The sequence below is a fragment of the Peromyscus leucopus genome, chromosome 3 (genome assembly GCF_004664715.2).
Source record: "Peromyscus leucopus breed LL Stock chromosome 3, UCI_PerLeu_2.1, whole genome shotgun sequence".
In the NCBI taxonomy this organism is placed as follows: domain Eukaryota; kingdom Metazoa; phylum Chordata; class Mammalia; order Rodentia; family Cricetidae; genus Peromyscus; species Peromyscus leucopus.
Genome location: NC_051065.1, coordinates 138,556,342 through 138,570,021, shown reverse-complemented (window position 1 = coordinate 138,570,021; position 13,680 = coordinate 138,556,342). Strand labels below are relative to the sequence as shown.

Sequence of the window (13,680 nt, the reverse complement as noted above, 5' to 3'; positions counted from 1 at the left end):
TTATGTACAGATCCACTAGTCTTGAATAGTTATCCCCTGAACTGCTATGAGTGAGGTCCCAGCTCAAATATCACTGCCTCAGAGACACCTCCCCAGTTTTGTAGTAATTCTGACAACTCTATCTCCAAAGGCTGTTGCCTTATCTTTATGTAGGCTTATTACATCATAGCACTTTTTACAATTTAAAGTGACGGTATTGCATATTCATTTTCTGCCTTCTCTCCCGTAGGGCAGAGATGCTGTCCTGTCCCATCACTAGACACCTAACACAATCCAAGTATATATATATTCGGTTTTCAGTTGCCGAATATATGAAGTAATGAATAAATATTGCATGTGTTTATATCTCTACAGTTAGAAAAGTGGTAACAATGGGAAGAGAGAGAAGGCTCTGAAAGCCTGAGCTACAGAATGAGATCCTGCCTCAAGAAACCAAAAAAAGGGAGGGGCAGAGACTTAAATGGCAGCAGAAAGGGATGGCGTGTCATTAGTCACTTTTCTAGGCTTAGTTGCAGAAGCACACAGACTTCTCACCATTACAGCTCTCCAAAGCCCCACCGATGTGAGGCGCTGCAAACCCAGAGCAGCCAGCAGGGGGCGCGCAGAACGTGCAAGCCAGGAAGAGAGAGAAACTACATTTCCCAGCACCGCGTGCGCCGCCGTTCCACTTCCGGAAGGCACAGGCAAGATGGCGGCGTCCGAGGAACACGATTCCTCCACAGAAGCGCTTCAGACAACCGCGGAAGAGGAGGAAGCTAAAACATTTAAGGACCTGGTGAGACTGGGTGATGCTGTCATTTATTTTGCGATGCAGGCCCGAGGATCCCCCAGGGTTTGGGTACTTTATAGCCAGGCCTGTAGCGTATAAACGCATTTGGGGCCTGACTTAGGCTTTCTCCAGACTTAGCAACTCCGGCGCTCGCCACTCCCCCGGGTGCATTTGCCCTGTGGGATGCTGCTGAGTCCGGCAGCCCCCATTTGCCTTTCCACGGTGGTGTCGAGCCGTTTGTTAGCCAGGGTCACTCACGCGTGGTTGGGTCTTCTGACCTGGTCACGAAAGGCAAGCCAGCCCTTACGGCTCCTTGCCTCACTTTACACGCGTGTGAATTGGGTACAGTGGCAGCCAGCCGCTGGTCAGAACTGGTTTGGCGGGTAAATGAGACACTCCACGTAGAGCAGTGTCTGCACCGCCCCTGGTGACTGTCTCGTGGGGTCACATAAAGTAGGTGCTGAGATGCACAACGATGTCGAGTGTAAGGGGCTCCACATCCCCGGCCGGGGGGCTCGGACAGAGAAGGCATTTCAAATGGAGGGACGTGAGGATGTATGCTCTGCTCAAGTGCGGTTTTCTGAATTCAAAGGGTGTCACAGATGTATTGTGCGAAGCTTGCGACCAGTTGGGATGGGCAAAGCCCACCAAGATCCAGGTTGAAGCCATTCCTCTGGCCTTGCAAGGTAGGTTGGAATTCTGTAGGCATGTCGGTACAGATTCAGCGTGAAGTTATGCTCAATTAAATGTTAGACTTTTAAGATCTGGTGCTGGCACGTTTCAAGTGAAATAAAGATGGACTGTCTACCCGGGTATGACAGGACTACTTTTCTGAACCGAAGAGGCAGAGGCAGGAGGATAGCTGCAAGTTTCAGATTAGCTTGATCTGCCGCGCGGTGGTGCGCAATCCCAGCCCTTGGGAGGCAGACCCAGGTGGAACTCTGAGTTCGAGGCCATCCTGGACTACCAAAGTGAGTTCCAGGAAAGGTACAAAGCTACACAGAGAAACCCTGTCTCGGAAAAACGGGGGGGGGGGGGAGGGGAGGGAGAGAGAGAGAGAGATTAGTTTGATCTACATGATGTGAGAGAGAGAGAGAGAGAGAGAGAGAGAGAGATTAGTTTGATCTACATGATGAGTTCCAGCTCAGCTAGGGCTACATAGTAAGACCTTGCCTCAGACAGACAAACAAACAAGCCAAAGCTACAAGAGACAGGGTTTCTCTGTGTAGCTTTGGAACCTGTCCTGGAACTCACTCTGTAGCCCAGGCTGGCCTCAAACTCACAGAGATCTGCCTGCCTCCGCCTCCCGAGTGCTGGGATTAAGGGATTAAGGGCACATGCCACCTCCTCTTTGAGGTTGTTGTCATCCTGAATTTCAGAACAGTATTTTATCTCCTGCCTCTCTAGCTGCTCCGTTTCCTCCCCTTGGCTTTGTAACAGTGACTCTGTCATCACCCTCTTTTCCTCACGCCTAAACAGTTTGGACCCATTGAATTAGAATTTTCAGATGTGAAGCTGGGTGATGGTGGTGCACGCCTTTAATCCTGACACTAGGGGAGGCAGAGCCAGGCGGGTTCCTGAGTTCAAGGCCAGCGTGGTCTACAGCGTGAGATCCAGGACAGTCACCAAAACTACACAGAGAAACCCTGTCTCAAAACAACAACAAAGCAAACAAACAAACAAACAAACGCAAAGAAGAAAGAGTTTTCACACATGGGACGTGGGTGGAGGAGATAGGCATACATCCCTCATAGGTTGTAACTCTGATGTGTCTGTCCCTCGGGAAGCAGTAACCAGGAGAGAGCCACGGCTCCCATGTCTGCATTGCTAGCATGTACATATGTATGTATGCATGCATGCATGCGTCTCCGCACTGGGAATGAGGTGGAGCATGCAGAGGAGGGAGAGCACGGGGTGGCTGAACACAGGCCTTCTAGGGAAAGAGAAAGAATGAGGCTGTGAAGATGCTCATGGGTCAGTTAGTTATGGAAGTCAGGGACATTTCATGACCTGTTCTTCAGGAAGGTGAGCTCAAGGACTGCTGGCATCAGTATGTCCAGTTGGCTTGTGGCTGACTCTCTGAACCTTCTCTGTATCCAGAATTGTTATCTTCCTCCTAGAATAATTGTTCTGTAGTTCCTACCTCTGTTTTTGGCTTTTGAGTTTCCCATAACTAGGTTGGTCGCCCATCACATTTCCTTTACCCAGTGTTTGTTGGTTTCTGTGTTTGAGGTGGGTCCTTGCTGTGTTGTCCAGGCTGTCTTCAAACTCCTGGGCCCACATGCTCCTCTCTCCAAGCCTCCCGTGTAGCTGGGCCTAAGGTGTGTTTCATCGGATGCACTGTTCAGCTCCTTGCCTCATCCAGGTTTATCTTGCTAAAGAATAACATCAGTTGTGAAATTCCCTGTTTATCAAAACTTATTGGGGATTTATGAGTTCCTTTCTGGTCTCACTCCTTTCCCATATAATGCCTTTGTATTCAGTCCAGGCGTGGCTTCTCACTCGCCCTTTGTGTGCTTTGCCCTTTGTGTGCTGTCTCTTAAAGCCCCGACCCCTTTCCTCATGCAGGGATAGCTGTCCTTCCCTTCTCTGCTTACTTCCAGAGAGAACTTGGAGATCTCTGTTAGCCTGGCATTTGCCTTTATGATCTCATTATATTTTCTAGGTCTGTCATTAAGGCCTTATCAGATGGTGCCTGCTATTAAAACTCATGACCAGAGTTTGATTTCTGGAACCCACATGGTGGAAGGAGAGAACTGACTCCTACAAGTTGTTCTCTGACTGCCATAGCTACACCATGAAATATACATGAATAGACAGAGAGAGAACACACAAATACGATAAAGTTGTTTTTTTTTTTTTTTTTTTTTTAATTAGCTTCAAATTAAGCCAGGTGTGGTGGTGCATGCCTTTAATCCCAGCACTCGGGAGACAGAGGCTGGCAGATCTCTGTGAGTTTGAGGCTAGCCTGGTCTACAGAGTGAGTTCCAGAACATCCAAGTCTCCACAAAGAAAACCTGTCTCAAAAAACCTAAAAAAAAAACTAGCTTCAAATTAAATATAGTTTTGTATTTGTCCTGTCACTGGATTTTAGCTTATCTAGGTTTCATTTATTCAGTCTCTAATGCCCAGCACTGTGTCACTATAGACAACTTGGACGGAGCCCAGGGGGCATTTCTTTGTATTAGGGTTTTGTTGCGTTTTCTTCTTCAGGCCGTGATATCATTGGGTTGGCGGAAACTGGATCTGGGAAAACAGGTGCCTTTGCTTTGCCCATTCTGAATGCGCTGCTGGAGACTCCCCAGCGCTTGTTTGCCTTGGTCCTCACGCCTACTCGAGAGCTGGCCTTTCAGATTTCTGAGCAGTTCGAGGCCCTGGGGTCCTCCATCGGAGTGCAGTGTGGTGAGTGTCTAAGGAGCAGCAAGCACCCCGGGTGTCATCACAAGTGGGGAAGAGTGGGAAGAGAGGGAGGAGAGCGAGCGATGGTAGCGTGCTGTGGTCTGAGGAGTTGGTGCTGTGGTCGAGCTTGGGCGGTTGGACAAATGTAAGTAGAGATCTAGCATTGGCTTTGCGGGTGCTCAGTGAGAAGACTGAGAATCACTGTTGTGTGTTTGCTTTGTTTCTGCAGCTGTGATTGTTGGTGGAATTGACTCAATGTCCCAGTCACTAGCCTTGGCCAAAAAGCCACATATAGTAATCGGTGAGTCACTGACAAAGGTAAAGGCCACCATGGCCGAGGGGTTGGAGGAAATCTACCATGTTGGGTGGCACCCGGGGAGTGGACCCTGAGACCTTGCGTAAGTCTCGGGTGTCTTCTTGTTTTATGGGAGTAGATTACTTTCTCATCCTTGGGTCCTTTCTCCTCAACCTTTCTTGGTAGCCACTCCTGGCCGACTGATTGACCACTTGGAAAATACCAAAGGCTTCAACTTAAGAGCTCTTAAATACTTGGTCATGGATGAGGCAGACCGGATACTGAACATGGATTTTGAGACAGAGGTGAGTTTTAACATTGGTCCTCCCTAGAGCTTCTCTGGTCCTCGTTCAGGCTGCTTTTGGTTCCTTGTGCACGTGTAGTATAGAGCACCTTGTCAGCCTCAGCGGCATGTCCGTGGGTCTTCTGCATTCTTGGTGCCTCTTAGAATACAGTCGGGCCTGACTGCAGAGGTGGGACTTCACTTGACCTAAGTCTCTTAGGTATGCCTTGGAATGTCTTCACTGTCTTTGATAACCAACTTGACATTGTTTATTTAGTTGAGTAATGTTTATTTTTTGGCCTTTTTCTTAACTTAGCTTTAAATTGTTCTTTGAATGGCATTTTAAAAATATAAAACATCTGGTCTAGTAGCAAGAGTGCAAATGTCTAGTAAATTCTAGCTGAATTTAAATTGTATTTTAAATCCTAAACATTCTGAGATTTGGCTCTCAGTCCCATCCCATGTGTATTCCCCCACCTCCACCCCATCCCGATGCAGAGAATCTACAGACATCTAGTCTAAATATCAGTGGCATTCTTTCCTGTGTGCCTCAGGTTGACAAGATCCTCAAAGTGATTCCCCGAGATCGGAAAACATTTCTCTTTTCTGCTACCATGACCAAGAAGGTGAGGTTTGCTTGGACTCCTGATGAATTCATACATGAACAAGGGCAGGTAGGCCTCGGTGAGTTTAGGTCAGGCTGGTCTGTATGGTGAGACCCTACCCACATAAAACCCAAAATTAATTAATTAAAAAAGAAGGAATTGATATACAAGCCAGGTGTGGTAGTGCATACCAGCTATTTGGGAGGCTAAGGCAGGAGGATCACAAGGTTAAGGCCTTGTAGGCCACAAAGTAAGTTCAAAGCCAGTCTGGGTACCTTAGTGAGACCCTGTCTCAAAGTAGAATGTCAGACTAGGGCTGGAGATGTAGCTGGTAATAGAGCAGTTGCTAATGTGGGTGATGCTCTGGATTCAATGCCTGGTGCACACAGCACACACACACACACACACACACACACACACACACACACACACACACACGGGTGGGGGTGAGTCAGTGTATAACAACAATAGTGAAAGCACATAACAATAAAAACATCGAGCATTTCGGAATTGATGTGTTGTTCTGTTTTCTTCTTTAGGTGCAAAAACTTCAGCGTGCAGCTCTCAAGAACCCTGTGAAATGTGCCGTTTCCTCTAAGTACCAGACTGTTGAGAAGCTGCAGCAGTATTACCTCTTTATTCCCTCCAAATTCAAGGTGAAGTGTTGACTTTGTCATTGCAGCCATTCCTGGCCTCACCAAAGCATCTGGGAATGTGTCACTCTTGACCAGCCGAGAGCTGCGTGTCTAGCTCGTATTTATCACAGATAAAGTGAACATGCCAAGAATTTACAGCATTAAACCAAAGTAGAAGCCGTGATAGAACGGCAGAGCTCCTTCCCCCCCAGGCCACCCTTGTGCTCAGTTTTACGTTGTCTGCTTCTTTCATGGCTACTTTAGAAAGACCTTGCTTGGGTGCTGTGTACAGATCTGTGTGGCCCCAGGATGTGTTGGGGTGTTTGGTTCACAGAGCTCATACAGCTAGCTAGGTGTGGCAGTGCACACCTGAATCCCACCACTGGAATCTGAAGCAAGGGGATCACCGTAGGTTCAGGGCCAGCCTGGGCCTCAAAGTAAGTTTTGAGGCCAGTTTGGACCACATAGTGAGACTGGCCACAACCTGGGCATTGGCATTGATCTAGATAGGGAAACTGGGAATTAAGAAACTACAGGCACAGATTAGCTGGGATTGGGTGGGCTGTGCACTCTGACAGCAACTGGAAAAGCCAGTGTGTTTGTTTTATTGTATACATAAGTAGGTTCAGCTGTTCTCTGTAGTGGGCCTGTCGAGGAGCAGTCTCAGGCTGTACACATCCTGGAGGAGGAAGCTGTGATTGACAGTTTTCTGCACACTGTCAACATTGGCACACTGGTGGGTCCCTGAGCCTGACCAGGAAAGGCCTGCTGTTTCCATGGGTCTGGAGCCTTGGGATCCTTTATGGCCATTTTCTTCATGTCAACAACAACTCAGGACAGGACTTCAGTCTGCTCCTTACACATTCTCTCAGGGACTCCTCCACTCCACACGGATACCCTGTCCAAAACCTAGGGAGTAGCAGGGAAGAAGTGTAAAGCTCAGAGCTGGTGGTTGGATAACTGAGACACTCGTACAAGCTTGGTCTTTTCCTCCATGTTGCTAGGTCTCCCACCCTTCTTCCAGGTCAGTTATGTACCTTGTTTTGGGTTTGTGATTTAGGACACCTATCTGGTTTATATTCTCAATGAGTTGGCTGGCAACTCCTTCATGATATTCTGCAGCACCTGTAACAATACTCAGAGAACGCTTTGCTACTCCGAAATCTCGGATTCACTGCCATCCCCCTCCATGGACAGATGAGTCAGGTAAGAGTCCTCTGTCAGGAACTGCTGGGATGAGGATGGCAGACCTGCATCAGTAGATTAGTGAGTGCATCAGGACGGAGGGTACCCGTGCCCATTTCACACTCCTGATTTTATGGGCACCAGTGCCCATTGCACACTCCTTCTAATCTATGGGCTTTGATATGTTGCTTTGTAAGCTTGCTTTCCTTTTTAGAAGCAGGTTGCTCATACTGAATAGTTCATAGATGCCATGGCTCTGTTGGTAAAGTACTTTCCATGCATGCATGAGGAACCTGAGTTTGAACCCCAGAAACACCCGGAGCTTTGTGTGGTGGCCTGTGCTTGTAATCCCAGCTGCCTGGAGCTCAGCTTACTAGTTAACCAGCTTAGACTAATTGCTGAGCTTCAAGTCAGTGAGAAATTGTGTCTCAAAAAGAGATTGTGACAACACCTAAGGGTGTCCTCTGGCCTCCCCATACAAGTTCGTGTGTGTACTCATGTGCGTCTCTGAATACATGTGGATACACATGTACACAAAAGAACATTTTATAGGCAGTTGTCTGGTTTGTAAGCTGTTGAGTCGATGTATTAGCAGTGATGATTCTCTGGTCTCTTCAGACTGTTAACATTTTTGATTATCTTTCTGACATGTTGAAAATAGTCTCTGTTTTGTGTTACCATTTGTGGCCCGTCTTAAGTATTTTTTGTTGTTTCCATATTTGCTTCGACTTGTGAAGCTGGCCTCGACTTAAAAGGGAAAACTATATAAAAACATTAATTTTTTTTTTTTTTGAGACAGGGTTTCTCTGTAGCTTTGCGCCTTTCCTGGAACTCACTCTATAGCCAAGGCTAGCCTCGAACTCACAGAGACCTGGGCCACCACTGCCTGGCCCAAAACATTAATTTTTTTATTGTATTTATATTCCGTGTCAAGTATGCAAGGATTCCTTTATTTTTTTCGGAATAAAAGTTTCTCATTTCTTTTCCTCATTTCAGAGCAAGCGCCTTGGGTCCCTTAATAAGTTTAAGGCCAAGGCTCGATCCATTCTTCTAGCAACTGATGTCGCCAGCAGAGGTCTGGATATACCCCATGTGGATGTAGTGATCAATTTTGACATTCCAACTCATTCTAAGGTAGGTCCTCTTACTGCCTGGACTTTCTAGTTCCAAAGAATATTTATTAAATAATGGGTTTCTTGTTTTTTTTTTTTTTTTGGTCGTTGTTTGTTTTTCCTTAGTTAATATGTAGTGTTTCTGTCCTCTATTAGTTCAGTATCAGAACCTGAGAGAGTGGTGGGATAGAGCTCATTGGGAGAACTCTTGCCTGGCATGTATACGACTCTGGGTTTGAGCTGTAGCCCCAAATAAACTGGGCATGGTAGCACAGGTCTGTCATCTCAGCATGCTAGAGGTAGCAGGAAGATCAGGACTTCAAGGTCATCCCCAAGGACATAGGAAGTTCAAGACCAGCCTGGGCTGCATAAGACCCTGTCTCAAAAAGCACCAACTGAGAAAGCTCTTGACTGATTTATCCTCACCATTTGCACATGCCTGTGTTTGCAGATTTGCTGATGTGAGTGTCAAGGTCACAGGCCGAGTTACTAGACACAGTCCAAGGGGCAAATACAGGATGCTGACCACTCGGTCCCTTCTTTACGGACAGCGGCTTCCGATGCTTAGTGTCTCAGCATTTCTCAGTGTTGGCACTGATAGCATCTGGACTGGTGGATTCTTTGTCTTGGGAGTCGTTGTTTGTGTTCAGTGTGCTTAGCATTCCTCTAGTCTACTTGAGGACACTATCTCACACTCTTCCAGTTGAGACAGCCAAAAATGTCCCCTGGGAGAGGCAGGATCACCCCTGGTGGAACTTTGTTTCTCTTGGCTCCTTGTTGCGCTGCTACAGATAAGTTGCTGTCTCATTTGATTCTCACAACAACTCTAAGTTTGGGCATTCATTTCTAGCCCTGTACTATAAATAGGAACTGAAGTTCACAGAAGTAGATGTTCAGATAATTGTGTAGGACCCTAGATCCAGTGTTCTACTTTATCCAATGTTGCCACAGCCATGGAGATAGGTGCTGTGGGTTCGTCTTGGTGTAAGAGAAACAGGCATTGCATGAATTTTGTGCCTTGAGAATGTTAAAAAAAAAAAAAAAAAAAAAAAAAAAGTAGATTGCTCAGCAGATTCCCAGGGCATGTCCTCCATGTTCCAGAGGTCTGTGTTTTCTTTGGAAGGCTTGCAGCAGGACATCACACACATCCTTTCTTCCCCCGACCCATTTTTTTTTATTTATTTATTTTTCTATTATCAGCTTGATACAGTATAAATTCTTATCCTAATAGTGAAATGTTTCACAGAGGCTTGCCCAGTAGTTGAGTAAAACCAAAACTTATTATAAGCCACAGTCATCCTAGGGTCCCCCCCTGCTATATAGCCTCCCTGGTTCTGTGGGTTGCAGTCTGGTTGTTCTTTGCTTTATATCTAGAATTCACTTATGAGTGAGTACATACCATGTTTGTCCTTCTGGGTTTGGGTTACCTCACTCAGGATGGTATTTTCTAGTTCCATCCATTTGCCTGCGAATTTCATGCTGTCATTGTTTTCTCTGCTGAGTAGTGCTCCATTGGCACACATCCTTTCTTACCTGGTCTGAATTGATTTGCCTCCTCTCTTCCAGGATTATATCCATCGAGTGGGGCGAACTGCAAGAGCCGGGCGCTCTGGAAAGGCCATTACTTTTGTCACACAGTAAGTCAGTCAGTGCTGGGACAGGGCAGTGTAGAGACAGTCTGTGAGGCACCTGTGTAGACTGTAGGTCAGCCTTGGGTGTCCTTTCTCAGGAGCCATCCTCCCTGTTTTGAGGCAGGGTCACTCTTTGGCCTGGAGCTTGCCAAGTCACCCAGGCTGTCTGGCCAGTGAACCCCGGGGCTGCCTGTCTCTGCTCCCCTGTGTGCACCACCTGCCCAGTGTGTTTTTTATGTGGGGACTGAACCCTGAACCCAGGTCTTCATGCTGACTCTTTAAGCACTTGACCACTGAGGCAGCCCCCCAACCCCCGTTTTCATGTTTCGAAATGGGAACCACTCCGACCTAATAAAGTTTTGGTGGTCATGGTGGATCTGTGTTAGAAACAAACCAAACCAGGAAATACTGTGAAAGATGTCATGTCGTGCAGAAGCACAGGTGGCACCTGCTACTCCTTTCAGGGCCAGAACTGGGAGCAGTGACCTTTCTCTTAATTCTGATGGGCTAGAATAACTATGTATGACTTTTTAAATTTTTTAAATTTTTTTTTTAATTTTATTTTACTTTTTTGGTTTTTCGAGACAGAGTTTCTCTGTGTAGCTTTGCCTTTCCTGGAACTCACTCTATAGTCCAGGCTGGCCTTGAACTCACAGAGATCCTCCTGGCTCAGTCTCCTGAGTGCTGGGATTAAAGGTGTGCACCACCGCCCGGCTGACTTTTTTTATTTTTAATTTTTTATGTGTGTGGGTGTTTTGCCTGCACGTGTGTCTGTGCACCACGTGCATGTCTGGTGCCTGCAGAGACCAGAAGAGGGTGTCAGATCCCAAGGGGCTGGAGTTACAAACCATTATGAGCTATCGTGTGGGTGCTGGGAATTGAACCCTGGTCCTCTGGAAGAGCAGTCAGAGTTCTTAACCAGCAAACCACCTTTCCCACCCCATTTTACAAGTTTATTCTTTGTCAGTTTCACACACGTATACAGTGTATCTTGATCATACCCTCCCTCAGGTCCCCTCTCACTCACTCCCCTCTTCGCTTCACGTCCTCTTGTTCTTTCTTCTGTGTAATCCACTACATCCTCTTATGGTGCTGCACACGAGTGTACATGGGACACCTGTGCTGTGACTAAATAACACTGTCGGCAGTTCCCAACTGTCCAGGCACAAAGGTTGCATTTTTACCTGTATTTGAGAAGGAATCCTATATTCAGCATTGTTTAAACCGGCCCATACTCTACTATACGTGACGGCACTGGGCATCGGAAGATGCTGGCTTCGCCAGCCCAGCAGAGCCAGGCAATTTTCCTTCCTCAGGTACGATGTGGAGCTCTTCCAGCGCATCGAGCACTTAATTGGGAAGAAACTGCCTGTCTTTCCAACGCAGGATGAGGAGGTTATGATGCTCACAGAACGTGTGAGTGAAGCCCAGAGATTTGCCCGAATGGTACGCAGTGTCTGCTTTCACCAGCTTCTGATGATGTGCCCTCATCATATGCTTGCATTTTGTTCTAGATTCGAGATGGGCAAACAAAGGTTGAGGGCTCATGGGAAATTCACCACTGAATCTGGGTTGGTGTAGTCTGACCAGAGTGACCACATTCTCCACTCTTCTGGTGTTGTGTCCTCCCTCCAACCAAGGTCAATCTCAAGGTCAGAAGGCTAGCTGTGGCTGGAGTAAGCGTGGGCATTTTGCTCACCTCTCAGAACCAGTTCCTCCCTATAAACTGGGAAGAACACTTCCTTGAAGCCTTCCGTATATCCTGAGCACCAGACAAGCTGTATGAACTGCTGTAGTAGGGGAAGTGGCAGTAGCAGCAGAGAGAAGATTCTAGAGGAAACCCTTGGAAGTTTTGCCTTCAGGCTTGCTGTGGTTTTTGTTTATAAAATGCTGTCTGTGGTGGGTAAAAAAGGTGCACGGCACCCCAGGTTGTCCCTTGGCCTGCATGTGCACACAAAAAAAATGGACACTTCCCCCTACCCCCAAACACACACACACACACACACAAGTGCTTCCTGTAGTTAAGTATAATGGCATATGCCTATAATCCCAGCACTTTTGAAGCTGAGTTGGGGGTCACTGAGAGTTTCAGGCCAGATATATGTACTAGGAAAAAATTTTCAGAAAATACAGAAAGCATTAAAGTAGTAACTGAAAAGGTAAGTTACCAGGTACCAGGGAGAACCATTGATAGCATTGAGCTAATTTTAATTTACCGAATTATATTTGACTAATAAGTGCGATTCACCAAGTATAAATCCATGTGATCTTTTTTTAGTCGGTTCTTCTCTCCTGTTTGCTATTTTTGGATTTTTGAGGCAAGGTTTTTGCTTTGTAGCTCAGGCTAGCTTTGCACTTACTGTGTAGCCCAGGCTGCCTTCAGACTCATGTCTAGCCTCTTGCCTCAGCCTTTTAAGTGCTGGGATTATAGCTGTGCACCACCATGACCAGCACATGGGATCATTCTTTAATGGCTACAAAGAATTCCATCTCATTCAGGTTATGTGATTTATATTGATGAATGTTTGTTTTTTCCACTGTAACAAGGGCTGTGTATCTAGTATGTGTACCTTTGTTTGTTTTCTTAAACTTCTAGAAGTGAAACTGACCAAGGAGTACACATACAAAGTTTGAATTTCCACAGAATGCCAGATGCCCCCTAGAAAAGCTGTGGCAGGTCATGTGACTGGGGCATCACTACTAGGATCACCATCCTCTTAAATTTGTGCGTTCTTATTTTCATGCTTTGGTCACTGTGTATAAGATTTGGGGTTGATTCTTTTCCTTTTCTTGGTAACCTCTGACCTGAAGGCTGTTAACTCATGTCCAATCACATCCTTTGTGCTGTCCCACAGGAGTTAAGGGAGCATGGAGAAAAGAAGCGTAAGCGAGAGGACGCAGGAGAGGATGACGACACCGAGGGCGCTATTGGTGTGAGGAACAAGGTGGCTGGGGGGAAAATGAAGAAGCGGAAAGGCTGCTAACGGCTTCAGAGACAGGACTTCTGCTCAGCTGTGCAGAGATGGACGGCAGCAGGGACCCCTCCCCTCCGATCCTGTCCAGAGGCCGCTCGGCCAGCTGGGAGCTCAGTTTCCTCTCCGAGGGTTGGAGTGTCATTGCAGTGGGACACCTTTGACAGTGTTGACACCGACTGGCTGCTCTCCAGCTTGCATTCCTCGCCTGTGACACAGTGCTGTGTGCTCTTCTGCCTTTTCCACCTGCAAGTCAAGGGCCTGGCTGAGGAGGAGCATCATCTGACGTTAATTATAAAACTTTTACAGACTGGGTGTAAACCTATCTTGCTGTCATTAAGCCTGATGTGGAACAATAATTATTATTATTTTTAAAGATGTATTTTTATTATTTGTGTGTGTGTGTGTGTGTGTGTGTGTGTGTTGTGTGTCTATCTGTGTGTGCATGCACATACTTTTGTGTTAATGTCCTCAGAGTCCAGAGGAGTCGGATCTCCCTGGAGCTGGTGGTGAGCCACCTTTGTGGATGCCAATAATCAAACTCAGGTCCTCTAAAAGAGCAGTATTCAAATTCTTTGGAGACCTTTCTGTTAAATGGCTTTGTAGCTCTTGCTGACAGGGAGGGACTTGTCTGTGTGGTTACATGACAGATTCATTGGTTGTCCTTAATTAAGATGAACATCATTTTGTGATGGAAAAAAAAAATTGAGAGCAAGATGATGGATGGCTTTGAAAGGGAAGTCCTCTTAAGAGGAAGGACAATGGTCTGCGCATTGGTGAAGCTGCAGAGGGCT

The 13,680-nt window shown here is 46.7% G+C and overlaps 1 protein-coding gene across 1 annotated transcript; it reads left to right on the top strand.

Annotated features, from left to right (window-relative positions):
• The first annotated feature begins 659 nt into the window (after nucleotides 1–659).
• On the top strand, nucleotides 660–13,264 carry Ddx47 (DEAD-box helicase 47). Its single transcript, XM_028894480.2, is given in 13 exon segments — nucleotides 660–775; nucleotides 1,362–1,455; nucleotides 3,983–4,171; nucleotides 4,398–4,469; nucleotides 4,650–4,768; nucleotides 5,301–5,372; nucleotides 5,891–6,007; nucleotides 7,047–7,131; nucleotides 7,134–7,192; nucleotides 8,168–8,305; nucleotides 9,850–9,920; nucleotides 11,231–11,360; nucleotides 12,770–13,264. Coding segments are annotated over 13 exon segments (1,362 nt in total). The 5' UTR covers nucleotides 660–688; the 3' UTR covers nucleotides 12,899–13,264.
• Nucleotides 13,265–13,680: the final 416 nt, after the last annotated feature.